Here is a 27,939-nt window from a genome sequence, read left to right on the forward strand (position 1 = left end):
GACTAGGAGTTCTTGTGTTAATCCCCATTCATGGAGTACACTAGGACTCCATGAGGGGCTTTGCCATCATTACCGGCACTGGCAATACCGGTGCCAGTAATGACGGCTTTTTCTGCCGGTAGTCCACCTGCCTTAGCTCCAGCTCTTAGCTGGAGGTAACACAGGTGCCCCACCGGCAAACCTGTAATAGGCCGGTCGGTAAAGTGCCAGTATACATCAATACCGGCACTTTTTGACCGGACCGGCCTACTTGGAATGAGGCCCAATGTATTGCCACCAGAAAGGGAAAGTTATTAAAAGTAACATAGCATCAGTATGGTGCATGTCTAGAACCTGGCCCCTCCAAGCAAGGGTTGAATAAACTGGGCAGTAGGCTGGACTATGGCAATGATTTGATTTGATATCGTGATATAGTCTATAACGACTGAAAGGTACCGCAGCGCTGAGCAACCATGGATGGAAATGATGCAAGAGAGGTCTTCACTGCAAGAGGAGGGGTTTCCACAGTGTACACAAGGTTTGGAGGTGGACAATGCTGCGGACATCTAACGGCAGCAGCGGAGTACCTTTGCTGATAATGTTGGTGGGGACATGACATCTAAATGAAAGGGGCCCCTGGCAAATGAGTGGGATGAAATAGTGTGCCACAAAGGTTGGGTGCGGGAAAACACCTGTGTCCACCACTAGCATTGCGCCTATGAATGGGAGGCAAGGCCAGAGTTTACCTACCTGACCCTGGAAGCAATGGCCATTGGCTCATTTAAAGCAAGGACCTACAGTCAAACATTTGGCCTTGGAACAAAGATTTGTTTGAGGATCTTACCATTTAAATTTATCTTAAACATATGCATATCTTGACCATACAAGGATGTATTGGGCCAAAGTAAGAGCCTTAAAGGAAGTCTGTGACCTGCAGGCAGCACTGGAGAGATATGCCCCCATCAATAGGTGTTGGTCGCTCTCCTGGCAGCTGTATTCTGTAAAGCCTGGAGGCAATGAAGCTGACCCTAATTACCTCTGTGTATGAAAACATTACAATAGTCCAGCTTTCCCCTGATGCTGGCTCATGGTATAGTTGCATAGCCAGATTCTGATCAGAAGGGGAACATCTGAATTAGTAGCATTAGATAAAAGCTGGACAAACGGACCATGGCATTGGCTTGTGAAGTCATGGATAAGGTGGGGTAAAAGGTGGAGTACCTAAGGCTTTAACTTTGCCCCAAGTACGCATCTTATATTTTGAAATGGTAAAGTATGTTCAACATCGCCTTGAACTGTTAGTTAGAAAGCAAAAGGATTGCAGTCTTTTCTTCCTTTATTTCGGTACCCCAGTGCTATTGCTGTATGGATACTTTACTGGCTCACACCCCTCCTGAGGAGTATAGCCTGACCTCGGCTTACATTGCCACAGGAGGAGATGGAAGTATATCTTTTGGGTTATGCCTACTTCATCTGTAGAACTGGAATCCACTACTCACCCCTGTATCCTGTGAGAAGCCTGAGGAGTTTCTCCCCGGTTATTCCTGGGGATCCTTTGTTCAGGTGGCCAGGGGAGGGCCATCGCTCTTGGGTCCCAACCCTGGGGGAGGATGAGCGAGGGAGGATCACCAGGGCAGGGGGGCTTTGGAGACTGCGAGGGGAGTGCCCCTGGGCAAGACGCAGTATACCATTTTCTGTGATGCACACCTATCCGATATCCCAGCAGTCTTTATGGGATTTTGCCACCAGAATCTCCCTACCCCCCAGTACTTTCCCTTATGGAAAACAAGAAGAAAACAACAGGGGAACTCAAGATTATCTCTAAACCCCAGTACGAATTTTGCCTCCCCACAACACTACAAATCCCATAATCCCCTTCTTATATTGAAATACACAAGGACTGTGATGAGAAAGAGGCAAGTGGGAGTCATAAGGATTACCCTTAGGAATCCATGGGCAATGGATTCCTAGGGTCAGTCTCCATGTTGTCCCGATAATGAGGTCAGGCAGAGTCAGGCAGGGAGGAACTACACACACCTGACTACAATCAACTCTAGCTGGGAGTATAAAAACAGCAGCCGGAAACAGCTGTAAGGGAGCTGGGGATGCTGGAAGGTGCTGAGAAGCTGTAAGAAGAGAGAGGGAGCTGTAGAGATCCTGGGAGACTTGGAGGAGGAGAGAAGTGCCCAGACACTGGCCCTTGGGATACAGATGAGGCTGAAGTGTGGGGAGAGACCTGTACCTCCAGCAGACCAAACCAGAGGCAGCTGGACCAGCCTGGCGGTACCCACAACAGAGCTCCTCCCCTGGGCCAACCAGGTGAGCCCAGGTCTCTGAGGGGCAGGCAGTGACACTCTGACCTCAGTAAACATCCCTGTGAGACTCCTGCCACTCCCAAAGCAAGGAATGTTGTTTTGGGGAGCAATGAAGTAGGAGCAAAATAATCCCCAGGGCATTCTGGGACTTGGAGTCCAAAGATATTTTTATATGGAATGTATATGAAATTAAAGAAGAGTCCATGCCTGGCAGAGGGAGACCCTTAAAGCAAGGCGAAAAATGTCTAAGCCCAGAAGAGGGACACCTGGGGTCCGTGCCCGGCAGAGGGTGACCCTGAGAGCATGAAGGTCTGGGCCCAGAAGAGGGGAACCAGGAGTCTGCGTCTGGCAGAGGAAGACCCTGAAAACACAAACAGAAGGTCTGAGTCCGTAAGAGGCAGACCTGACTGCAAAAGGACGATTACAGCCTGAACAACCAGTGAGTTGATTAGTTACACAAAAGGCAGATTTGTGAAAGGCAAATGGATGCTATGAGAGTATTTTAAAAGGGATGAGAGATGGAGGAGAATGAAAGTAAGCCGCGATACTGGAAGGGTTTATTTTGAACTTAGCAATTCCAAGGGTGCTAAAAGAGAACAAGTAAAAGGGAGCTACAATATCCAGGATAGAAGGTGCTAGAAGACCACGGTTCATAAAGATGATTGAAGGACTATCAATGTGGTCATACAAGGGTGCAGTCAAGGGCACAAGTCATCGCTGTACATTTGAAGGTCTTTGAGGAAGTGAATGAAAGTGACTGATGAAATTGTGGTGACGGCATAACAGAGCAACACAGCGATATTTGATCGACTATCGGAAGTCTCTGATCTGAAATATTGTGAAAGTACTGAAAGGTCTGAAGCCCAGCGGAGGGGGCCCTGAATTAATGGAGAACATAAGGGAAGTAGATCCCACATTAGCAACACCAACTAACTGAACATTGGTGTAAGCAGCGGAAAGTGAACCCAAAGAAGGGGTACAGGGCGAAACCACACGGAAGAGAAGGATTTTCCCTTTTCCTGGGATGCCGCTTTTGCCGCCCTAGACTCTGGGATGCTCATCTTGATATCAATGTTCTCCCTTTTTCCTGTGATGAAACGTGGGGAACCATCGGAAACCCTTTTTGTTTGAACTTTAAAAGACTAGCGAGTATCTTAAAGTTGGGGAAGGGAGCCGATGCCAATTTCCCAAGCTATCCTGACATTCTTTTAAAGGAACTTTTGTTTTGTAGATTTGTAACACATCAGGTTCTCTGAGGCAAGAGACTTTTTGTATGAATGAGACTTGGTCACAGAAGGCCCTGATATTTTGGATACGAACTGGCGTGTGCTGTGCTCAATGGTCCTGCCTTGTCCCTTGATAAAAATGTGGGGAAGGGAGACCCCCAGCCAGAGGCGTTGCTAGGGGGTGGCTAAGAGGGCTATAGCCCCTGGTCTTTTGGTTTTAGCCCCGGATAGAATCTCAGGGGCTACAACCAAAAGTGTAGCTAGCCCCCAGTCCCGACAGTTCCGACATTAGCGTAGCCCCTGGTCTTTTCCAGACCTAGCAACACCCCTGCCCCCAGCTATAACATCCTGACTTATCATTTGTGAACACTTCTTTCTTTTTCTTTTGAATATTATCCCACACTGTTTTTTAAATTAGCTGTAAGGATTGGCAATAGTTTTCTTTAGTATAGGCCCTTTTATTTGACAAGACGACTTATTATTGGATGGTCGTAGCTTGCTCCAATCTTAGATTTAGATTTAGATGAGGCGTTTATATCGCCCACTTTATAGCTTAATAAACACCCTTGAACTGTGATCACGTGTGTCTGTCTAGTCTTGATACCATGACTTCCTTACAATCGCTACAGAGAAGTAGTTACATCTTCACAGCGACATCTAAACGCTTTGAGCAGGTTTTTCCTGACCAATAAAAGAGCAGGCCCAGTCTCTCTCTTTGCTCAAAAAGACCTGATTGCCCATCACAGAGTAAGTTGTGACTTTTCGATGTAGGCAAGTCATCAGATACACATCACGCCTCAGAGGATAGATCGCCACTTAGTAATGAACAGAGCCAGGACCGAAACACACTTCTTAATAATTACGGGGGGCCATGGATCCCCTGGTCAGTTGGCTAATTTGAAGTTACTTATGGTCTGAAAGATGCTAACGGGTGGAAAAGAAAAGCCTGGTAACGGCAGGTGTGTGCAACGGACAGTGATATGTTGCCTACGTGAACTAGAAGTACAGGCCGGGGATGCAGTGATCTCAGAGGCAGACAACCTACGAATGTTGTCAATGGTATCCAAATAAGGATGGATAGCACTGGGCACTATATGTACATCCCTCAATGGAGAGCGCCATGGGTTAGTTTTGGGAGGTGATCTTGAAGACAAATGATTTATTCATGTATAATAATAGTGGCCATTTTTCCATTGCACACCGCAAAGCAATGTGCTCCTTGGATCACTCATGACTCCATCACATGAAACCCATGGATCTGAGATTGTGGCCGGATATGTGCGCCATCCTGGTAACTTCTAATCCGTATCACTGATCTAGGCAGCGGGGTGTATACCATCCTCGTTGCTTCCCTTTTGTCTCCAGAATTCATCCTTGAACACTTGTGGGTCCTATGAGTTCTGTGTCTATTCTGGGGCATGCGCACCTTTTCCATGGGCTAGCGGTCTAGTTCCTTGAAGCTACATTACAGCCCACTTTCCTTCCTCGTGGCTGCTATTATTAAAATGACTCCTACCCCATGCTAGAACACGAGTCTCCTTGTCGTGGACTGCTTACGTCATCCTTCATGTGTCACTTGTTTACTATGCCGACTGCAGCACAGGCGTATGATGCCAGGGAACTTTAAGGGAACCCCCATGCTTATTTATTTATTTTTTTCCATTTCTTCAATACTTTATTTATACATTTGATATTTTTCATCAACAATAAAATATAATGCAATAATACAATACTCAAAGAATATTTTGAATGCTGCCAGGATCACCTCAAGCTATGAGTTGTGACTGGGGCGACCATTGGGTGCCAACAGCTTCTTGGATCACTTTTTTGGGGGGTTAGGCCACCTTTATGTTCCCCACATTGAAAACCCCAAGATGATCAAGTGACCCGTGAAGGGAGGAGAGCAAAGGGCTATGTGCTGGACCACGCAGAGCAACAGAGGTTCAAATCCCCGATCCGTGCTTAGAAACCGAACTGGGGTATTAAGTGTGTTATAAAAAAACCTATAAAATAAATAAAAAAATAAATGGCTGATAATAAACAACTGCAATAAATTAGCATGTTGTAAAATTAGGGAAGGGGGTGGCGGATACAACAACTGGGAATGCACATTTTGTTATTTTTTTTTTTTTTTAATTAAAAGAACACGATTTAAATGCTGCAAAGGACGCAAGCAGAGCACAGCTAATTTCATACATTTCTGACGGACATCGCTCAAAGTTCCTCAACAGTCAAAAAAAATATTTCAACCTGTTTGTTATACAACACTGTGAAGTGGTTGACATGAATTGCGTAAATTGGGCTATTATATTGCACTTCATGGCAGAGTCCTGCCTCTAAGGGCGGAACCGGGTATCGAACTCATGTATCCGGCTTCCAAGACAAGCACAGATCTTTCAAGCTGTGAAAGTAATGAAGTGGTGACTCATACCAAACAATCTTGCTAATATGATAATTATCAAAAAAACATATAACTAGCACTGTCAGAGAAACACCTAGAGCCAGTCAACAGAAACAGTTCATCGCTTTTCCGGGCAGTACTGTTTTTCATTAACCTTGAGGCGAGTGACGCGTTGCTTCCTGAGTCTGTCACTGGCTCCAGGCTTCATGCCTTCCGAGGGAGGTGACTCTGTGTAAGCAACACAGCAAATTGCCGCGAACATGTCGTTGCTTTTGTTCTTCTGCAGTAGACTGGACCCAACGAGGTGTCAAATTGCCCCTCCTCAAAGATGGCGCCGTAGCTATGAATGATGATGCAATATTAGCAGTTTACGGGTGCGTTTTGGAGACAACACTCAGCATAACAGTCTCCATTGCATAATAAGCAGTTTAACATATGAGCATATAACCATGCCCGATTATATTGTGTTCCTTTTGTTAGGACATCATGTTTTGGAATCATAGCAGACCGACTATATCATGATCCTCTGGTTGTGCTGCCTAATATTGATGTATGTGCTACCAACTGCTATATACTTGTATTTACTATATGCTATATACTTGTATTTACTATATACTATCACTTGGTTCAGGTTATAATGGTGTCTGGTGAAAGGATCGAATACAAAGGGTCGAATGGTCAAAGGATCGACACCAAAGGATCGAAAACCAAAGGATCGAATTTTTTTTTTAATTATATGTATTTTTGGGGGGTTTTCGTTTAGTGAAAAAAAAGAGGTTTTTACCATAAAAACAGGGGTTGGGGGGGACCCATCGATCCTTTGGTTTTCGGTCCTTTGGTGTCGATCCTTTGACCATTCGACCCTTTGGTTGTCGATCCTTTGACCTACAACCGGTTATAATTGCTTTATATAGCACATATTTGGGCCAAACAAGGTGTTGAGGGCCTGTAAACCTTGTCACACACTTGCTGCGCTCAGGGCTATAACTTATTCTCAAAGGCCAATAACACCTAATACGGCCCTCCGACTAGGTCTGTAAATTTGATTAAAACATAAGAATGTTGGTGGTTCCATTACAGACAATGCAGTGGTAGGGGGCTATAATGGCTGGTAGAAGTCTTCTGTCTCAACATTCAAATATTCGTCCTTTTGTGCTTGTTTAAACAAAGCATTCTACCCTCATTGGGTGGAAAGTTCTAAAAGCAATAATGCCCCTTCTTCAAGGCATTACCAGGTGGTAATATCATTTCCCCCCTAGTTATCATCCCTGGCTTCGCTCAGGCCTGTTAATTTGGGCGCCATCGGAAGGTGGCGTTATTGCTTAATGAATAGTGGCCCGGGTGCATTTACTCCCAGCACAGAGAGGTGCACTTTCCAAAAACAAAAGACAGCCCTTCTAAACACTGCAATATTTTCATAAATTCAAGGCACCAATGACCGCTACAAACGGATAACAGCCATTGACCTACTGGTGTTACCAAAAATAGTGTCCCCCATATCGCATAAATATCAAGGATACAATATCGCCTGACCTTGGATTTCTGGGACTATATGAAACCCTCAGCCTGCAGCTTTATATGGCAGAGAACCGCTCAATGATTTATAATGCCATTGTAACATAGCTTTAGGCCGCAATATTCTCTATGCTATCACTTTTGCCAAAATTATATATTTAAAAATAATCCAAATGAGCAAAAACAAAAAGAGTGCCTTAATACTAACAGTATTGGAGTGGCTCGTCCTCTCATGCTGAGGGGTTCTGGGCCACAGGCGGCCTCACCAGTTGGGTGCAATTCAAAAATATTCCCCCCATTCTTTCCTGGCTGGAATATGCCACCATGGCAACAAAGGGAATCTTTTATATCTGGCAACCGGGCAGAATTCTGCGGAATTTGAGCAGGTTGTGTCATGTCTAGTTCAAATCAGCATAATCGCAGCTGGCACCAATGGGCACCCATGTTGGCAGCCGCAGCATCAAGGGAAATTAATGAAATGGGCAATGGCATGACCCTCTTAACGGTGGACAGGGCGGCTAAGCTCACATACCCACAGACCTGCTGTGGGTATGTGTATGACGGAGAGGAAGGGAGAGGCGGTATTGTAACTTATGATCAAGGCTTCCAGGTTTATGGTATTTTTTTGTTGTTGCTATTTCCGTCTATATTTATCCATATTTGTTTTTTGGCCTTTTTTTCTGTATTCATCCACATTTATTTTTTGCCATATGAAACGATAACTCGCAACCAGTATTTTGATGCATTTATTCTATAAAAAAAATGCTTTCATTAAAGCACACATGCAGCCATATGGGAAAGAAAGGCTAGCTCAATTTTCTTCCATAACAAACGGTTGCTCCTGTGACTGCTGCTGCCTTAAGATATATGCTGTGAGTAATTTAAAGAACTTTAATGCTATTTTTATACAACTTTTACACTCTCCATGCTGCTTATCTGCAATGAGATTGACCTGCAATGTATGAGTGACATCATAGAGAACAGACAGAAAGACATGTTTTTCTGTTTTTTTCCATTTTTATAAATAAACACAGAAAGCTGATTGATTTCCATTTTTATTTATGTGTAAAAATCAGTGAAAACAGAAAACTGGAAGCCTTGCTTATGTTCCACCCCTCGTCTCCACTCTGCAAATGAATGAAAATGAGGTCCGATAAAAATGTAATGTGTAAAAGTCTTCCGGATTACTTTTACGCATTAAACGTGTTTTACGCCTCATAGCTCATGGTCTCCATAGTGTTATCCTGTAAGGATTAAAAAACTTATCTGATGTTACATTTAATGATAAACATATGAACAATTATTGTTTGCAACAAAAAAAAGTTAAAAGGAAAAGTGAGAAAAAAATAAATAAAAAAACACAAGTAACCATTAATGATTAGGGGGAGAGGTTATGATCCAGTTGCAGGATGGAAATGGGGGGCAACTCATTTGAATATTAATTAAACAAGTTTATGGGAAGGGAGGAAGTATGGTCATCAGGGCCAAAGGGGGCTAACGTGGGTACCCCACAGGGACGTCATTTAGGGGTCAACAGTCTCCTTTGTGACCTCTACCTTTTTCTTTTTGCAATGCAAGCTCCTGGGCTGTGGCCAGCACCATGTGGCTCCTTAATTCTGGAGTGGCTGGCTTTTTTGTTCAGGCCCCTTAAAAAAAAGAAGAAAAATAAGAACATGGGGGCAACAAGTTTAACACTTTCAGCACTGACCCTAAATAAGAAAGAATAGGAATGCCAAAATAAATTGTCTTTCTGGAATTCTATACAATAATTGCTAGTATCATTGAAGGTTTATTTCAGGCACACTTCAGGGGGTGAGTCACTGATTTAGTCTGTTCTTAAACGCCTCAACTCAGCCTTTCATCCTTCTGAGGTCGATAAATGAGTACCAACACAGGTTGGGTGATATTGGGTGTATATTTTTTCTATATGAAACGTTTAAGCGTAAGTGCTATATAATAACACATCATTATCATTTGGTCATGGACGTCCGCTTGCATTCACAGTAATTTGGTAATATGGACCTATACACACTGATCTTAAGGATACATATGGCGATCCATTCTTGGATGAAATGTACATCACATTATAGTGATATCGTAACCATATTTTTCGTAGTGTACAATGCTATGTGATGCCACTTCCTGTTTTGTCAACTGGTGAAAGGTTGTGTTCCATCGCTTCCCGCGATATCACTTCAGGGTGGGGTCAAATGACATCACTTCCTGTAATGTCATCAGGGGGTCAAGGGTCGTGTGATGTCACTTCCTCTACACGTGGCATTTTCGTGAAATGACGTCTCTGACCCCCCCATCCGCTATGATTTTAAAATAAAATACATAGCTTTAGGGAGGAGAATATGACTTGGAGGGTAGGAGCATGGAGGGCATAGAATTATCAGGAAGGCAGTGGGAAAAAGCACTTTAAACATAAAATAAAAAAAACCCACGCAGGATGGAAATAAATAGTTTCAAACTTACATGTTCGAAATTAAAGTCAAAGCAAAGCATTTAAAGATCTAGTTTCGAACTTCCATTTTCTAGATTTAATTTATAAACGTTGGCGTTTCCAACTCTAGGTTAAAAGAAGACTAAACAGTGTTGGCTACAAATACTGGGGCTATATTTAGAAATAAAAGTGATCTCATTTAGTACTGTTAAAACGCATTTGAGAGAGACAGGTTTATCTCCATGCTTAAAAACCTAACTATTTTAGGGTCAAATGATTGCCATGAAACAGGGATTGCATTTTGAATATTTTAAAAGTTAAGTTGGAAGAACCTGAAAGTGTATGTTTCTGATGCTTTAAAATATAATGGAAACTGCCCTTTGTCTATGAAAAGGCCAGTCCTTCAGAGCAAAAAAGTATTTGGAAATGGCAAACCTGTCGTGCATTTGGCATTCAACATTGAAAAGGTATGCAGTGATTATAACGAATCACAAAATACCAAATCCCATTACAACGAAACGGAAATAACGAATTCCAAAATAACATATTAGGAAAAAACTAAAAAAGGAGTTGGGAGTGGGTATAGTGGTTTTGGGTGTGGGGGAAAAGTATTAGGAACAAAAAAAAGGAGGTGATGGGGGAAAAACCCCCCCAAAAACAACGAAAACATTATTTCTTTTGGACTTCGTTATTATGGTATTAGTTGTAATGGGATTAGTTCTTTCTATTCGATAAAATAACACGTAACCCATTGCAACACAATCCAACAGGCAGGTACAAAAAGTTTTACATCCATGTTTGAAGTGAAAAGCCCCAGTAATCCCAGTAAAAGTCAATATTTGTTCTGTGTGTTGGATTTAGCAGCCCCTGCACAGGTATATTTCGAAAGATTAAACGGAAGTACATTCAGGGATAGGGTGTCCCAAAATAAACGTGTAAAGCATGGTCATGGGCACACTACATTCCATACACCGAGCCATGCCATGGAACATGAACTTTTGTTTAATGCTTTGTTATGCCTTGTCATGCTTTGTTATGCCTTGTCATGCTTTGTTATGCCTTGTCATGCTTTGTTATACCCTGCTGTGCAGTTTCATGCTTGTTTGCGCCCCTGACTTCCCTGCTCATCTTTCCACTTTCCACCTTATTCTGCACACATCTACTAGCCACTCGCGCACTGCAGATGAACACCAGTTGGTAGCCCCTTCCAATGCCGAAACGAACGTTATTCAACAACACCTCCCAAACGCTCTTCCCACCCGGACCTCCAGCCACGCTTGGCAAACCCTTGCTCTTATGGCAGACTGTGGTAGTACCAAACCAAGCAGGATACTGGCATGTACATCTTCCTTCTGGATACACATAATGACTGTGCCCGCACCATCACTCACATAAGAAAACACCAGCACAGTGAGAACGGTACGGTTGTACGTGATATAATCAATGGAAATAACATAGAGGGTGACTCAATATTTGTTTAAAGGCACTAAACTCCCTTCTCAACATATTTTAAGACTGGTGCAATTATATAAACAAACTCCAGTCCTAGAATATTTGGGGAAAGGAATGATTAGTACCTTAAAAAATATCAGTAAGGATATTGAGGGGATCTCGTGCCCCTTGACCCACTTATTGGTGCTATCCGGATTGGAAGAGGAGGAGGGGGAATATAGGGGTTTACCCCACATGGCTCCCTTCTCGCTGTTGGCGGCTAGACGGGGCCTGGTATTCCCCTGGAAGAGGGAGAGGCTGCCAAGGAAGGGGGAGTGGCTCGCGAAGGTGAAGGAGATTTTCTTGATGGAAAGGATCACTGCAGTTCTTCATGGGGGGTATTCTGAGTTGGAGATGAGTTGGTTGGGTTTCCGCACATAGTACAAGGGGTCGTGAGGGTCCCCCGAGGGAGATGGGGACAGGAAGGCATGAAACTGACTGGGGCGAGCGGTCCACTTCCCCTTCTGGTCTATCCCTTGGCTATAAGTGGTACGTTGCCTTCAGGGAAGGTCTGTAGCATTCTAAGGGTATTTGAGAATGTATTTTGATGTATTTGTTCACCGTTATTAAGCTCCTTTTATTGTTGGGTGTGGCGGGGCTGCCGGGGGATGTCTGATGGGGCTACACAGGGTTGGACGGGGACTGTGATGGTGTCGATTTCATCTTCAATGATTCCATTTAAAATCAATAACACTTTGAAAGAACATTTTTTTTAAAATCGGGTCACCCTGGATGCTATTTTCTGCGATTATATCACTGGATACCAAACGGTACATACGATCGTCATGCATGAACACTCTTATGTTCTTGGCCATCCCTCTCCTCCCACTAACGTCCCCTCCCTTCTTTGACCCTGCACCAAAGCGCTGCCAACTTGCCCTATACAGGACCACTTGACCTTATTTTACATTACATCCAACCAGAGCACATCACAAATACACGGTAAATACATAACCATCCGTGTGTGGTCGAAGTGTACGAAAAGAAGAAGTGGAACTATGTTCCCTACTGGCCTGCACCGCTCCCCACAAACCCCATTAATGCACCCCCTCCCATGCACAATACAAACCCCAAAACTCATGCGCCTGATTTTTAAGTGAACGTCCAGTGCAGTGCACTGAAAGTGCAAGTTTCAATTTGCTTCTACACCTTTATTTTAAAACGAAACCATTCCGGAACGGTTTGTTTTTAAAATAAAAGTATAGGAACGGTAAAACCTATTTAAAAGAAGTATAGGAGCACCGCTCCCGACCGCTCCCGCCCACTTCGACCACTAGGACAATGGCACCAATTTGACAACCGTGATGGAGGGTGTCATGGTTCTGGGAGCCAGAGGAAGGTCTCGGCTCCATGAGGCAACCCCTTGAAGTGGGTATCCTTGCCTTTCATGTAAGGGACCCCATATGTCAACGCACCAGAGCCCGGGCAGACAGCTATAGGTGTGCATAATTGGAAGGGTTACAGGGAAAGACAGGAGATGACCCCACATGAAGAGGGATAGTCAATTTTAACCAGGCCAGCAGGGGGAAAGCATCAGAAGCCCAGGTTATTTATTTATTTATGTATTTATTTGTTTATTTGTTTGTTTGTTTGTTTAATCAAAAACTAGCAGTGAACCTGTGTGTGAAGCCCAAGTGCAAATTAGGCAACCATGTAAAGAGCCGGACCCATAGAATGTTATTATCATCATTTCGTTCTCATAAAGCACTAAATCACCCATAGGCCTTGAAGCACACAACAGAAAACAAGATAAGACTAATGCAGCTAACAGGATCAGAGCCTAGGACTAGAGTGGAGAAACCCCAGCGGGTTAATCTGGGTTGTGGTTAAACAGGAGGGTCTTGACACCCTTTTTGAGTTTGGAGGAAGAGTTTGCATGCCTGAGCTCAAGGGGAAGTTTATTCCAGATGGATGGAGCCTCAACATCAAACACAGAACCTCCAAATGTCTGGTTTGTGCCAATTTAGTGGGATCGTAAGAGCGTAGGCAGCGGCTGGGAAAGAGGGTAACAAGGCAATTTAGCATGGTTGGGCACCCTCCTAGGATCCACACGTAGTGGACACCCCCACACCCACTTTGATGATATGATAAGGAGAGTGGACCACAGCCGGGCTCTCTTATCGAGGTGCAAACAGCATTGTATGCCGCCCTGAGATCTTCAAGTACCTGGAGAGCCAGCACGGAGCTAGGCGGCTACCCTCTGGAGGTCACCTGACTCTATGATGAGCATGTGAATCCATGCCTGGCCCATGCTGGAGAACAATAGTTACAGGTAAGTAACTTGTTCCTTATTTTACATTACATGGGCATCAACTGCATTTCAATCCTCTGTGCGCTGCACTGCAGCAAATAGTGCAAATGTGATGGAATTGAGAAACTGCCCACACCTGAGAGAACCAACAGGCAGCCACTGGGAGGAAGTGGGATGGCTTAGTAAGGACCAATCATATGAAATGACTCGGCCCAGAAAATGGACGCATGAGCTAAGGTAAGCACTCACTTGTGCTGTCAATCATCCTGGGGTATAAAAGGAGGGATGAAACGCTTCATACGATGGTGTTGAGCGAGGAGATAGGATGGTGTCCCTGAAGGAGAAGCTCAAGCAGAGAGCAGAGAGTGCAGAGAAAGGAGTAAAAGGAGACAGTATCTTCTAAGGCCTGGGAGGTAAGGCCATGCTATGAAGGCCAAGTGAAGAGTCAGGTTAGGAGGGAAAAGAAGGGACCAGTGGAACCTTAGCTGGAGGGAGGCTAGGGCTAAAGAGTTGGCCTTCTGGAGAAACCTGTGGCTCAGGAGCTCCCAGACTGGTTGCCAGAAACCCTGACAGTTCCTGGAACAGGCAGCATCAAGATAAGCTACATGGGAGGAATAGTCCAGACACTGGTGGGCGAGCAGGTCCACCAGTAAACTCCGAGTCTTGCTAAAAAGAGCCAAGACCTAGGTTGAGGGCAAACACATTCTACACGGAACTACTCACGAAGGTTATGCCTACACCTCTTGAGCAGTAATCACCCAAGGGGTGAAGGGATGTAAGGGCTGCATGAGGCCACCGTCAGGTCCTTCAGGATAGACGCCCCTTGCAGGATGGGCCTCCACCTCTGCCCTTGGGGTGAAGACACCATGCAGGAGACGGTTGCCTCATCCGTCAGGATACACACACCAGCACCAGGAACAGCTAGGACCATGACCACTATCCGAACTTCGACACAGACACAGCGATGCATCAGACATCTAAATTGAAGCATGCAGGGTCCCTCCACTCCCTGTGACTGTGAGTTTGGATGAACATTATCCTGGGGGGACGCCTGGCAGCCTTGCTTTTGTTTGGTAAATTAGGGGTGAATCCTAGGATAAAGCTAGGGAAGGACCTTGGGCCTCTGGGTCTTTAGGTGGAGCTTCAAGGACGTTGTATTACTCATGATCCCTTACACTGTTTTGCTTAGACATTTCCTCTTCTGCTCTGTAGGCCATCCTCCAAGCCCCTATGTAGCAGCCATGCAATGGAATGCGCTCCCACCGCCCCTATGAGCAAAAAACTCCCACTTAGCGTTTCACAAATCATTGAAAACACTGCTCTTCACCTAAGCACCACTTTCCACCTTACCTTACGGCTAGACTGGACTGATTCCTGAAAGATAAAATGAATAGATAAGGATGCATACATGTGTAAATGTCTGTGATGTATATGTGTATAGTATTAACATGTACTACTATTTCCTTGTAACTTAGATCACCATAAGTAACAGCGCCTCAATGCCCAAGGGCTGTTTGTGCGCTATACTAATGTAAAAAATAAATAAATCCTTGTTGACCAACCAAAAGGAAAAGTGTGAAATCCACTCTTGTGTTGTGTGGGTCAATGATCACCCCCACCTATGACTGCTAGTAATGGAGTCGTGCAATTGTTTGCTATTTATGCTGGTACTAAGTCCTAAGCAGAAGCCACATAGAAGGTTTTAACATATGCAATAAGGTTAGCTCATCCTCTGGGCACTTGGTCCCCTCTGGGGATATTCTAATTCTCTCAGTGCTGTCCTGGCTGCCTTCTCACCAGAACCCTGAAATGCTCTTTCTGTTTCTCTTCCAGCCTACCTGCTGAGCTGTGGGTTCCCAGGCCGGCCCGTTTACGGGGACGTGTCTGTCACCAGCCTTCACCCGGGGGGCGATGCCTACTTCTACTGCAACACCGGCTACCAGCTGCACGGGCTGCACGTCATCACCTGCCTCAATGCCACCCGCCCCTTCTGGAGTGGCAGTGAGCCCAAGTGTGTGGGTAAGGAGACACTTGTTGGTTGGGGTGTGAGGACAATTTCTTCCAGAGGATATGAGGGTGGGTGCCGGGTCTGTTGGGGTACCATCAGTGAGGACGAGAGCCTGGAGTGATTTTATGGGAATCGTACCAAAATGTCACCCTCACAATTACGACGGCCGAAAATGCAGACTTTTTTTGGGACCCCCCCTTACACCACATATATATGTGGGGGGTACAGAATATTATATAAATATGGGGGTGTGGAGGGTCTCCCGCCTCATATATATGTGGTGTAAATGTTTTTTTTAAAAAGTCAGAATTTTTGGCTGTCGCAATAATCACATAGATCCATTTTATGCATCAATGACTCCAAGCGCCTTGGCTGCCATTACGTTAGTGGGAGCCACAGTTGGGCAGAGCATTATAATGTCTCAAAGTGGTCGGAAGGAGCTGGAATGCAGCATTTTCGTACCCTATAAAACACCACAACAAATAATGCATGAAACAAATCGGTTCAAGAGGTTTTTATACTGTCTGGGGAACAAGATTAACGGTTCTGAGCACTGGCTTAGCAACCTAATGCATTCTGGAAGTTGTAGTTTGGATCCACTTTTAAAGTATTGAGCAAAAGTCTACATAAAATGATATAATTATTACTATTATCCACATTTTCTCTATGCCTGATGCCTGCTCTGGTAAGAATTGACCCCCGCCCCTCCCCCGTCGCAAGCACAGTGTGCCTCTCACCACGTCACCCAATGCAGGAAATGGGCCGGAACAAGACGGAACTCCGCTCTGGCAAAAAAATGCCTTGCCTGCTCTGTCCTCCAGACCCAGGGGCTCCTAGACCCAACTCTTGCAGATCCTGTCCTCCATTGACCAGACTGCTTTCAGAAGACTTGGTGTTTGTGTTGTAGCATAGTCAGCTCCTGTTTTACAACCCATTCTTCAATGAGCCTTCAGAACACACACCCAGTGTTGCAGCTGTTCCAACTGGTATAAATGTACTGCAATGTACAGTCACTCTTCATTAGGGTGAAAATTGTGACCAATCAAGACAGAAGAGTCCATTATTCACTTAAAAAGTTCTTAATGAATCACTATAATACATGTTTAACATTTAAAATTGTGGACATTATTTTGTTCCCATAATGCTCTTTGCTTTTATGCAAATCCACAAGATTGAGTTCTACATAGAGCTACTGTGTTGCACAACCTAGCCGGGGGCCACGCCCCTTGACCCCGCTCCTCCTTTCCAAAGCCCCGCCCCGCCTAAGAAGTGACGGTTCCCCCAATAAATATTTTCCATTACCAGCACTGACGCCACGTAATCTAATGCTCTCGGTTCCATTGCAGCCACATGCGGCGGTGTGATCAGGAACGCCACCACTGGCCGCCTGATGTCCCCAGGATTCCCCTCAAACTACAGCAACAATCTGACTTGCCACTGGCTGCTGCAGGCCGCAGACACACAGCGGCTCCACCTCCACTTCGAGAAGGTTTCACTGGCCGAGGACGACGACAGGTGGGTGTGGTCTGTTGGTGATTGGTTGACTACGTCCTCGTGCCTGGGGTGCATCAAGTCAATGAAAGTCTCACCAAAGGCCTGGCAGAAGGGCCTTCAAACGCAGGGCTTAAAACAGGGCTGCAGTGGAAAATGGCTTCTATTATTCAGACAAGACTCCAGATTAAACATTGTGATGGGATTCAGTCCCTCCCTATTTTTCGAAGTTGGAAGTAAAATTATTTTCAGGGTGCAAAAAAGTAATTCTCATTGTCGGCTGATGTCTTTTGAACAAGTAAAATTGCACTTTGATTTTTAAAACATAGGTATTTTGTTGTAATGCCCCATGGACAGCAATTTAGTTTGCTCCTTGAGCGAAGTTACAATTTTCTTCCACAAAGACACGTTTTGGCCTATTTAGACCGATAACACAACATAATAATACTTTTGTTGTGCCCAGTAACTACCATAAATGAAACTGTATATGTGTATCTCATAGGAACTGTTTGTTGTATCTTGCTTTTCCTGCACCTGTTGCATATGAGTGGAATGCTGTGACTGATTGATGTGGAACGCAGAGAGAAAGAATGTTGTCTTCTGAGTGGGTTCTATGGATGTCAGTTGGAGAGGATGTGATCACTGAGAGAGGGTGCCTGTGGATGGTATCCGTCCCTATCACTTCCCTGACTAATGTACTGGACCTGATGTACTTGGAACTTAGTAAAGAAGTTAACAGTTCATCTAGAGATGTCAGAGTCATCATTGGCCATGAACCCAACATAACATTGGCGGCGAGGATGGGGCTGTCAGGGAAAGAAGGCTCTGGGGCCCAGGGATTGGAGTCTCTTGTGCTGCATTAAAAGGGGCTTGGAGCCCCACAGAGCTTTGAAGAGGTCTGGGGCCATGGACATTGCTGGTGAGTGATTGGGCATACAGAGAGCAGCTGGGATTACCGGCGCTGAAGTGGTGCAGTCAGCACTTACCTGTTGGCAGCGTGGCAGAGTTTGAGAGCTTCATTTTGAGGTTATTGGGAACTGTAGGAGCCAGAGCGCTGCTGGTCGTGTGGGGTCTTGGAGTTCAGTGTTAGCGCTGCAGCAGGAAGTCGATCTGAGAGGACTTTGGAACTTGGAGCTCTGTCCCTCATCGTGGCTCACCAGAAGTGATGACATAAATTGGAATGTAGGGGGAGATGGCGAACGTTTCACCTGGCCATCTGCCTGCACCTGTTACATATGAATGGAATGCTGTGACTGATTGATGTGGAACGCAGAGAGAAAGAATGTTGTCTTCTGAGCGGGTTCTATGGATTTCAGTTGGAGAGGATGCTGATGGATGCTATCTGTCCCTAGCACTTACCTGAGTAATAATAATAATTTAGCATTTATATAGCACTACAAACCCTCAGGTATCTGAGCGCTGCTTATTACCACCCACTGTGTGTGGTGCTCAATACCACCCACTGTGTGTGGTGCTCATTTATCAACATCGGAAAGGCGAAAGGCTGAGTTTGGCCCTGCCGGGATTCGAACCTGCATCAGCAGGCTCTCCCTAGATGTCAAAGCAAGTGCTCTACTCGCTGTGCTATCAGACCGGCTTGTACTGGACCTGATGTACTTGGAACTTAGTAAAGAAGTTAGCAATTAATCTAGAGAGGTCAGAGTCATCATTGGCCAGGGAGCCAACATAACACTCTTCAGGTACCAGTACACAATGGCAAAGCCCCCTGGTGTGGCACGTGCTTCGGTTGCATCTGGTGCGAGCAGTTCAAACCCATCTCTGTTACTCCTTGGTGTTTGCTGGTCAGGATTGATGGGGGACTGATTTATAACGCTGCCTCTACCATTATACATATTTATTATTTACTCATTTCGTCAGCCATTTCCACATTTATTTTGTGTACATTTTTTAAGTCACAACTATATTTTGTTTAGTATAACGACCAGTGTTGCGTTGTGGCTGTACTTAAAAACCCTAGCTCCTAGAAGCCTTATTTCGCAAAGATAACATTCTCAAAAGCAGTGTACATCTGTGCCACACGGGGCACATTTGCGATTAGTGTATGGTCTGTGCAATTTAAAATGAACCAAACCTCTTTAAACTCTTTTTGCAAAGTTGCAACAATCCGACTAAATGACCAAAGCAAAAATATCTAGCGCATAGGATCCCTTTAGAGAGCCATTTCGCATATGTGGCTCCTGTATTTCAACACCAAAAGGTCTCAACATAGGGCCTGGGATGCGAGACTCTACCGCCTTCAATGCCGCAATCCACAATTACGAACTAGACTGACAAAAGCTTGATCTCTGCAATAGTTCGTGCTTTTAACCCCTTAAATGCTGAGCTCTATGAAATTCTATGCAAATAGGACAGGCATACTCGTCATTAGCACATTTGGTAACATGCTGTGCATTCATGCCTCTTTCCTGTAGCTGCGCAAGAGAGAAGCCAGAAAGTGAGGCCTGGGGTCCTCTGATCCGCGCACTCCCTTCCTATGGGTTGCACGTTTTCCTGACACATTCTGGGGGATGTCAAGGGACCCCACCCACCCCCCACTGTGTTCTTGTACTTTGCATGGAAGGCATCCATCACAGGGTGAGAAGGAGGCACTAACATAGCTCTGCCAGGTCCAACCTGCCTCATCCCCTCCATTGATGCACAAACGAAATACATTATTTCTGAATGCGAACAATTGCTGATGGTGTTTTTTGGGTATCAGGTAATATTATCCCCATATAAATGGTTGCCGTATATAATATTGCCGGGGAAAGGTCGTGGCGATATTATATGGGTGACCATATATATAGGGACAGGGGTGGCCAAAAAAAAAAAGAAAGAAAAAAAAAGGTTTGGGGTTTGCGGGGGTGTCCCCCGCATGTTCCATGCAATAATGTCCCCACAAAAAACGGCCATTTTTCGGCGATATTTTTGCATGGTGATATTTTTGAGGGGACATTATTACATGGAACCGTTTTTTGCGAGTGGTGACGTACACATCTCCTGAAACATTGTATATACATTCTGGGGTCCCAATTCACACACGTTTGCACTACAGAAAACCAGGGGACGCCTGTAAGCACCTCAGACCTGCCCCTGCTACCTTATACTGTATTCAGAAAGCCTGAAGCTGGAGCACGCCTAGAGAAGCCTGGAGCAACTTTGGAATGTGATTGGCTAAGGTTTGCTCAAGGGCATCTCGGGATTGGCTCAAGTTGTAGGCTTTCTGAATCAAGTGTGCCGTGGCAGGTGCAAGTCTTTGTGAATCGGGCTAGGATTGGGATCTGTGTAGCAGCTGGGAATCGGCTCCTGCAGTCTCTAACGCATCATTATACTCTTATTGCGTCTGTTACAGCCCCTGGTATTTATAATGCGTCTAATTAACCTCTGGCAAGCTACCAAGCCTGTAATCCACCCCCGAGGAATTGCTGATGTTTTTGTCTTTCTTTCAGAGACAAGGCTGATTTGCAGGCATTGTTTATGTGTACAGTATGTGTCAATTTCTAGGGAAAACTGGAAGTTGTAGCTACATAGGACCCCACCAGTAGCAAGAAGTGTGGGGCTCCGAGTTGGGAATATACCAAAATGTCGCCCCCAGAAGTCCGACGGCCGAAAATTCAGACTTGATTTTCTGACCCCCCCTTACACGACATATATATATGGGGGTATGCAATATAATATAAGTATGGGGGGGCTGCACGGGGTCTCCCCCCGCATATGGTTGAAAAAGAAAATAAATCATTTTCGGCCGTCAGACTTCTGGGGGTCGCAGTAATCACATAGATTCCTCCGAGTGTATTGTTATAAGGGACAAAGTCATTCTTTGAGATGCCGTGAAGTAGCGTCCGCTGCTGTGTGGTAAGCACCAGAAGCGGGTATTTCTGATTTTGAGTAAAGGACCATTAGTGTAACAATGATAGGTTCAGGCACGTTCTGAGCCTGGTGGTGTAAGCAATAACCAGGCGCAATAGCGCCCACCATTGCAGCAATGATGTCCGCCACTGCAAATCTCCGCCATGCGCGTGCCCTGTGCATTGCACAGGATGGAGAGGTGTCCGGATCAACTACATACATACTATCACACGCCACACACAAGCATTGACTCCCCAATCCTTCCCAGCCAAAGGTGGAGAGGGACCACTGTAGGCCGACCTTCGCTCCTGGCATCAGTCGGACTCATTCCTTCAGGCCTTGAGAGACTTTGTGCGATGCGGTGCCACGCTTTCTCAGTTGGGGGTCAGTGGTGGAATTAGGTAGTGTGGAAAAATGGCAGCTCCATCAATACATCATGGTTAACTGTGCACTTTGTCCCCAGACTCATCATCCGAAATGGAAACAACATTGACGCTCCGCCCGTGTACGACTCCTACGAGGTGGAGTACCTGCCCATCGAGGGCTTGGTCAGCTCTGGGCAATACTTCTTTGTGGAGCTGACCACGGACAGCAGTGGCACCTCCATTGGCGTGGCCCTTCGATACGAAGGTAATGCAAAGGGGGCAAAGGCACAGTCGCATGGTTCATGGAAATCCTCCTGAATAATGGGGTACTGGATGGCGAGTTGAATAGGATGGGCGCTGCTGAGACGTCAGACGAGGAAGTGGTTTTGGGTTGCGCACTGCATTGTGGGATAAGATTGTTACTGCCTGGCTTATTTAATGGAGAGTTAAGGAGGGAAACTAATTGATGAGGTTAGAGGGCTTGTTGGTTGCTGCATGCAGCGTCCTCCAGCGGTACCACCTGGGTGCCACCTGGGTGGTAAAATGAGTGTTTGGCCATGCATGATGAGTTAGACCATAGGTCTGCATCCTGTGGCTCTCCAGCTGTTATGGACTACGACTAATGTGATCCCTTACCATTGGCTATGCTGCCTAGGGCTAATGGGAGTTGTAGGCGAAAACATCTGGAGAGCCAAAGGGTTAGACCATCCCTGGACTGGTTGGCATGCGTTTTGTGTAGTGCATGTTGGTTTAGAGGATTTAGTGAGAGGATGGGGGACTTCCTGGAGGATGGCTGGATACTTAGGCACCCACTTGGTGTGTTGTGTTGGCCAAAAGCTGTGGGATACGTGTCTGGGCGAGTTAGCAGGAAAGTTCAATGCGGTGTGATTGGTGAACGGTTGGGGCTGCATGACTTGCTGGTTGAGGTGGAGGGTTTGTTACGGCATGGCAGAGTTTCAGCAGAGTTTCAGCAGAGCCAGGGACTGCATAGAAGCTTTTATATCGCACTTCATGCCGGAGACCAGTCTCTAAGCATGGGACCGCTTTTCCAACCTGTGAAGCTCTGCGTATCTTACTTCCAAAACAAATGCATTAGTCGGTGGCTATCCTCCAGGGCCTGGAAGCTCTGGTGGGGGAGTTGGGTACTGAAGGCAGGGTATGATTAAAGGGTGGGGCACTGAATGCAGAGGAGGACTGGGGTGTGGAGTACTGTGTAGGGTGCTGTGTGGTTAGTGAGAGGCTTGAGCGCAGCATGACAGGTTTGGTTAGAGTGTACGATTCTGCATGACAAAGCTTTGCCCATTATTTACCCCATGAATTGCCCAATCTTGTCTTTGTGCTGCAGCCTTTGAACGGGGACATTGCTATGAGCCCTTTACCAAGTACGGCAACTTCACCACCACGGATGGCGCCTATCCCGTGGGAACCACCGTTGAGTTCACCTGTAACATGGGCTACACCTTGGAGCAGGGCTCTATCATCATCGAGTGCGTGGATGCCAGCGACCCGCAATGGAATGAGACTGAGCCTGCGTGCCGAGGTCAGTATCCTATTGGCTATCCCAAGTCACAGATTGGTGCAGACAGATTGGGAATGATGTGGGCAGCAAGGAGTAGGCCGTCTCTATTACAGGTCTCCTTTATACTTCACTGGACTCTCCACACTGTAGGCCCAATGTATCTGGTTACACAAAGCCACGGCGGCCATTTTACTTGTGTCCTATGCCACTGACGTGTCTCCATAATGAAAACTGGGCCCAAGGTCATCTCTAGGGAAATTGATCCTACCACCCATTGTAGGGAATGGACATCTGGGTCAGGCTCAGAGGGCCCTGGTGACAGAGGTGGTGAGGAAAACTGTTGAGGATGGGGAAGTGATAAACTTAACATATGTATGGCGTGCTCTTGCCACCCTGGTGACATTGTCTCCCCTCCTTTCTTGTCTTTCTGCAGCTGTTTGCAGTGGGGAGATCACCGACTCTGCCGGGGTGGTCCTGTCCCCAAATTGGCCAGAGGCGTACGGAACAGGGCAGGACTGCATCTGGGGCATCCACGTGGAGGAGGACAAACGGATCATGATGGACATCCAAGTGTGAGTGGGGACTGGGCTCACGGGCATGCAGCTAGGAGCAGTGTTACGAGAAAGGACACTCCCACACTAAGAACTTGCAATCCGCGCCATAGGAATCCGCCAAAGGCGCGGCCTCACTCCGCACTCATCTGCTTTCACATAGTACTCGAATGTCACTCCACACAACGCCGCTGCCATAAGAACATAGCTACCTTTCATGACAAATAATTCGAACTGTAGCTGCACACATAACTGTCTATCCTCTTACAAACCCACCTGCTTATTTCCCTAGTGTACCTCTCTCCTTCCATACACATACCAATTAAACATCATGGATAGCAGAGAATCGGCCAAGTCTGCATAACGTTTAATGGCCTTTATGCACACACGCATACTAGCACCTACTAACTTTCCCAGATTTCGGACTTCGGTCCCTGCGATGTCGTTCAACCTGCAGCACGTCGGGACCATATCCATGGTAAAAGGTGCTATACAAATGATTCAATGAAATGAAAGCAAAGCCCCAGCACGGGTAGCAGCAGGGCTAAAGGGAAAGCCTCAGTGTGGAGAGCGGCCCAGGTGAAGGTACTTTACCATTGGAAGCAGTGTGGATGAAGGAAAGGCCTCCGCAGTGAACGCAGTGTAGGTGAATGAGAAGCTCCATTATTGGAAGCACCACAACTGAAGGGAACGCCTCAGTGTGGGGGGAGTAGCTTATGTGAAGGAGGGTATGCAGTGGGTCTCTCGACCACCATTTTTGATCTTCTACTTTGACTCTTCTATGATTACTTTTCTCCGGTGTGTATGTGTTAATGGGTTTGTGCGTGTGTTTGTGTGTATGGGTATTATTGGGAATGGGTGGTGGTGGGGGACAGGAAGGGTGTGGGGAATCCTCCAATAAAAGGAAACAAATGAAAAAAGCATAGACATGGAAGAGTCGAAGTAGAAGAGCACAAATTAACTTTGGTCAACGTAATCGCACAGTACCATGAAGGCGGAGCTCCAGCGTTAGGTAGTAGCACAGCTAGAGAGGGGCGCATCAGCATTGGGAGGATTGAATGTGAGCAGAAGCCTTTGTATGGGTAGCAGCCAAGCTGAGGAGCAAACCTCTGCACCGGATGCCACATAAGTGAAGCAGGGCCCTTAGTATAGAGAGAATCGCAGGTAAACAAGAAGTTAGAGGAGGGGACTGCCTTGCGGGGGTGTAGAACAGCCTGCAACAGTAAATCCACACAATCGAACTGAGAGTCCACAACACCCTAACCACTCACTAGCAGACAAGGTTCACATGCACAATTATGATGCAATTAAGAAATAAAGTCCAGTAACAAGTGGAGTTTGTATTCAATAGAGAACATTTACCAAGAACCACCAAAATGGTCGAGGTGACAACTGGAGAACGTTGGTCCAAAACAAACTCAAGTCTTTTTGTGGCATAGATCAATGATCTTCAATCGGTCCGGATGCAAGGCAGGGAATCTTCAACGTATGCTTCTGGATGCTGTAGGTGTGTCCGGGCGGATGGTTCAAGCCAAGCCACAGTGAACCTGGATGCCTCCTCCCACTGCTTCCCTGTGTGTGCAGTTGCTGCAGGTCAAGACTTGTCAGCAGACAGCATCTGAGGATGGTTTTCACAGCCATGAATAAGGGGTGTGAGAGCGAGGTGGTTGTGCAGAGAGTCGGAGCAGATGGAGAAGCTCTGATGAGTATAAGCTGGTGGGTGGGCGTCCCGTTTTCGCTCATTCGGACATGACTTCCGTTTGCCTTTTTTGAGGCGGCAGCCACCGCTTGTCATATACTGAACCAAGGTGGTCAGCCTTCCCAACTCACAGGCGTTGGGTGGTCGTTATCACGAGTTAACCAAGACACGGTAGTCACTGCTTCTCATCCACTAAGGCGGAGACTGATCGTTCTCAGTTATCCTGTGCGATCATCCCTCTTCACTAATTGAGACAGGTCGCCCTTACTTATCACTCACTGTGACAGCGTGGTCATATCTCCTCATTTGCTAAGAAAGGTTGCCCTTATCACTCACTGTGACAGCGTGGTCATATCTCCTCATTTGCTGAGACAGGGCGCCCTTACTTATCACTCACTGTGACAGCGTGGTCATATCTCTCATTTGCTGAGACAGGGTGCCCTTACTTATCACTCACTATGTCTGGCACCCTTTCCAGGCACTCATAGACTGTGCTTTGTTGTCCCCTACCGGTAAATCAGCTTAGCATATGGCCCTTTGGGTATCGTGCATGCAATGGGTGGGGATGCAGAATAACTTCGACACCAAATAATCAAACCAACTCAGGAAGATGGCAAAGGTGCTGTTTTATTAACAATGATCTAAAACAGGGAATTACAATGGACATCAACGGACTTTCGCTCAAGCTCTCAGTGAATTTCTCATAATAACAACCTTATATGCAAAAAATACGCCAGACGTGACATCATACGATGTGGCAAAAACGAAAAACCTACAAGGGATTGTGATAGGTTCAAGGGGAACATCTAAGTATACTTTCTATAAGGGGTGGGATTGTGATTTGTTATCTACTGTCAAGTGGACAACTTATGCCCACCTCTAAAACATGTAATCTTCAAAACTATTAAGTACACAGTATATCATTGGTCTTAAAACTATAAGGCCCTTTGTAATACGGCGCTCTATAATTGGTTGGCATGCTCGTGCCAAGTCTGGAACATGCGGTTCACTTAGCAGCAAGTAAGCTCAGACCCAGGGGCCAGGAGGTGGACTTGACTTTACCTCCCCACCCAATTAGCCCATCATCTCTCATCACCCATGCCTTCTGCCATGCAGATTGTCTTTGAACTTGGCCTTGCAAAGTATTTTTGTCTCTGGGAATATATGGGAGTGTGTCATGATTCCTGCCCCTCATGTCCCCAGCCCTCCAAGATGTCAGGCTGGAGCCAGGCCATGATCACCTACATGGCCCTCAAGGGCCTCTCCATCCCTCCAAAGACCCACTTGGAGTCAGACTTGGCGCTTGTGGCACCAGACACACTCACTCCCATAGGATAACATTGGGGATTGGACTTGCAGTGCATTGATGGGGACAAGATGGATGCCCCCACATATTTCGGTTCCCAGAACTGAATGTGCAGTCTAGTCTTTTGGGTGTGGTTCAGCCCAGAGACACCTGGGATACCCAGAGACTATTTAAGCCACGCCCAGGCTGAGAAACATGCTTTGCGTTTTCTGTACCTGCAGCGTGACACTCACCGTGTTCGGATCGGTCTCCAGTAGGCCTGCATCTTTCTTCTGGGCTCAGCTCCTGCAAGAACACCGTTAGGAGCAGCCTTACCTTGCGGCACTTCTGCCCATCATTCATCGCTCCTTCTGTTCTGCGGGCATCTTCGGCGGTGCCTTTCCCATCCCGGCACGCCGCTTCCTAAGGAAAAGGGAAAAGAACAGAAAAAGGCATTAGTAGGCTTTATTCAAATCTTCGCTTATTTTTAAATACTGTTCGAGCTTCAAGCGCTTATCTGAATCCCAGCCTCTCTGGGGGAACTCTGTCTCCGGAACTTCTCATCCATCTGCAAGAGGGGAAAGACACTCCAGGTTAGCGTGGAAACATCTTGAGGCGCTGCATACCACGCTTACTCACTGCATTTGTTCTTCATAACCGGCATCCACGCTGAAAACATTGCAGCACCTAAAAGACACAGAAAAAGAACTCAATTCAATACAAATACGAAAGGGGTACATCGCGTATCGCGCTCTCACTCACCTTCAGCGCTACTCATCTCAGCAGCATGCCGCCATCCCCAGACGCCGGCCATCATCTAAGGAAGGAAAGGAACGAAGTTAGAGAACTGTTCAAAAGACTCATTATACTTACCTGTTGGACTCTTGCCAGTGAAGTAACTAGGGAGCAATGAGCCTGCATCAATCAACGCGCCCCTGCGCTGAATGCAGGATGGAGAGCACACTATCCAAGAAAAAAAGGTGAGCTGTGGATCAAAGGGAAGGGTTGGACCCCGGGAAAGAAGGGGTTCAAGCACACAGAGACAATAGGGAGTTAAACTCTACCAATACTGTGTTTCAGGCCCAGTCTCCAGTCGAATAGCCTCCAGGGAAGGGTTCAAGGTCGTAAGAGGTCAGAACAGGCTGAGTGACTTCCCTGTGTTTACCAGGGGAGCGTTACAGGGTGTGAGCACTCACCATCGTTGTTCTAGGACTCCATGCTCAACTCTATTTCCATCCTTAGCTCACGTGACAGAAAACCACGATTTGGTCCATTTTGCAGCATTTAAATGTCTTAAATGAATAAAACTTGGCACGCATGGTGTTCTTTCTTTGCACCTTAACAAGGGATGATTCAGCTTCTCACGTTCTCTGCCTTCAAGAATAGATAACCAACCTTGGCTGCTTCAGCTTTGACTGCCTTGCCATGCTCATCTACGCTCTCAGCTTTATTCTTGCTGCGACTCAGCTCTCGCCTCTTCTCTCCATAGGTCCTGCCTTACTCAAATTCATGACACCGATATCCAGCTTCTATACAATGGCGGCTTCG

The 27,939-nt window shown here is 46.2% G+C and overlaps 1 protein-coding gene across 3 annotated transcripts in view; it reads left to right on the top strand.

Annotated features, from left to right (window-relative positions):
* SEZ6 (seizure related 6 homolog) overlaps positions 1-27,939 on the top strand; it is a 1,141,307-nt gene that overhangs the window by 978,540 nt on the left and 134,828 nt on the right. For all 3 annotated transcript variants that reach the window (XR_011274646.1, XM_069615298.1, XM_069615299.1), the window contains exons 5-9: positions 15,458-15,643; positions 16,979-17,147; positions 21,436-21,602; positions 22,683-22,877; positions 23,290-23,428. Coding sequence is in view for 2 of the 3 variants with exons in the window: in XM_069615298.1 (XP_069471399.1) it covers positions 15,458-15,643; positions 16,979-17,147; positions 21,436-21,602; positions 22,683-22,877; positions 23,290-23,428 (856 nt within the window). In the remaining variant the exon portion in view is untranslated. The remainder of the gene's footprint in view (positions 1-15,457; positions 15,644-16,978; positions 17,148-21,435; positions 21,603-22,682; positions 22,878-23,289; positions 23,429-27,939) is intronic.

The sequence above is a fragment of the Ambystoma mexicanum genome, chromosome 9, assembly GCF_040938575.1.
Source record: "Ambystoma mexicanum isolate Mex_15411 chromosome 9, UKY_AmexF1_1, whole genome shotgun sequence".
Taxonomy (NCBI): domain Eukaryota; kingdom Metazoa; phylum Chordata; class Amphibia; order Caudata; family Ambystomatidae; genus Ambystoma; species Ambystoma mexicanum.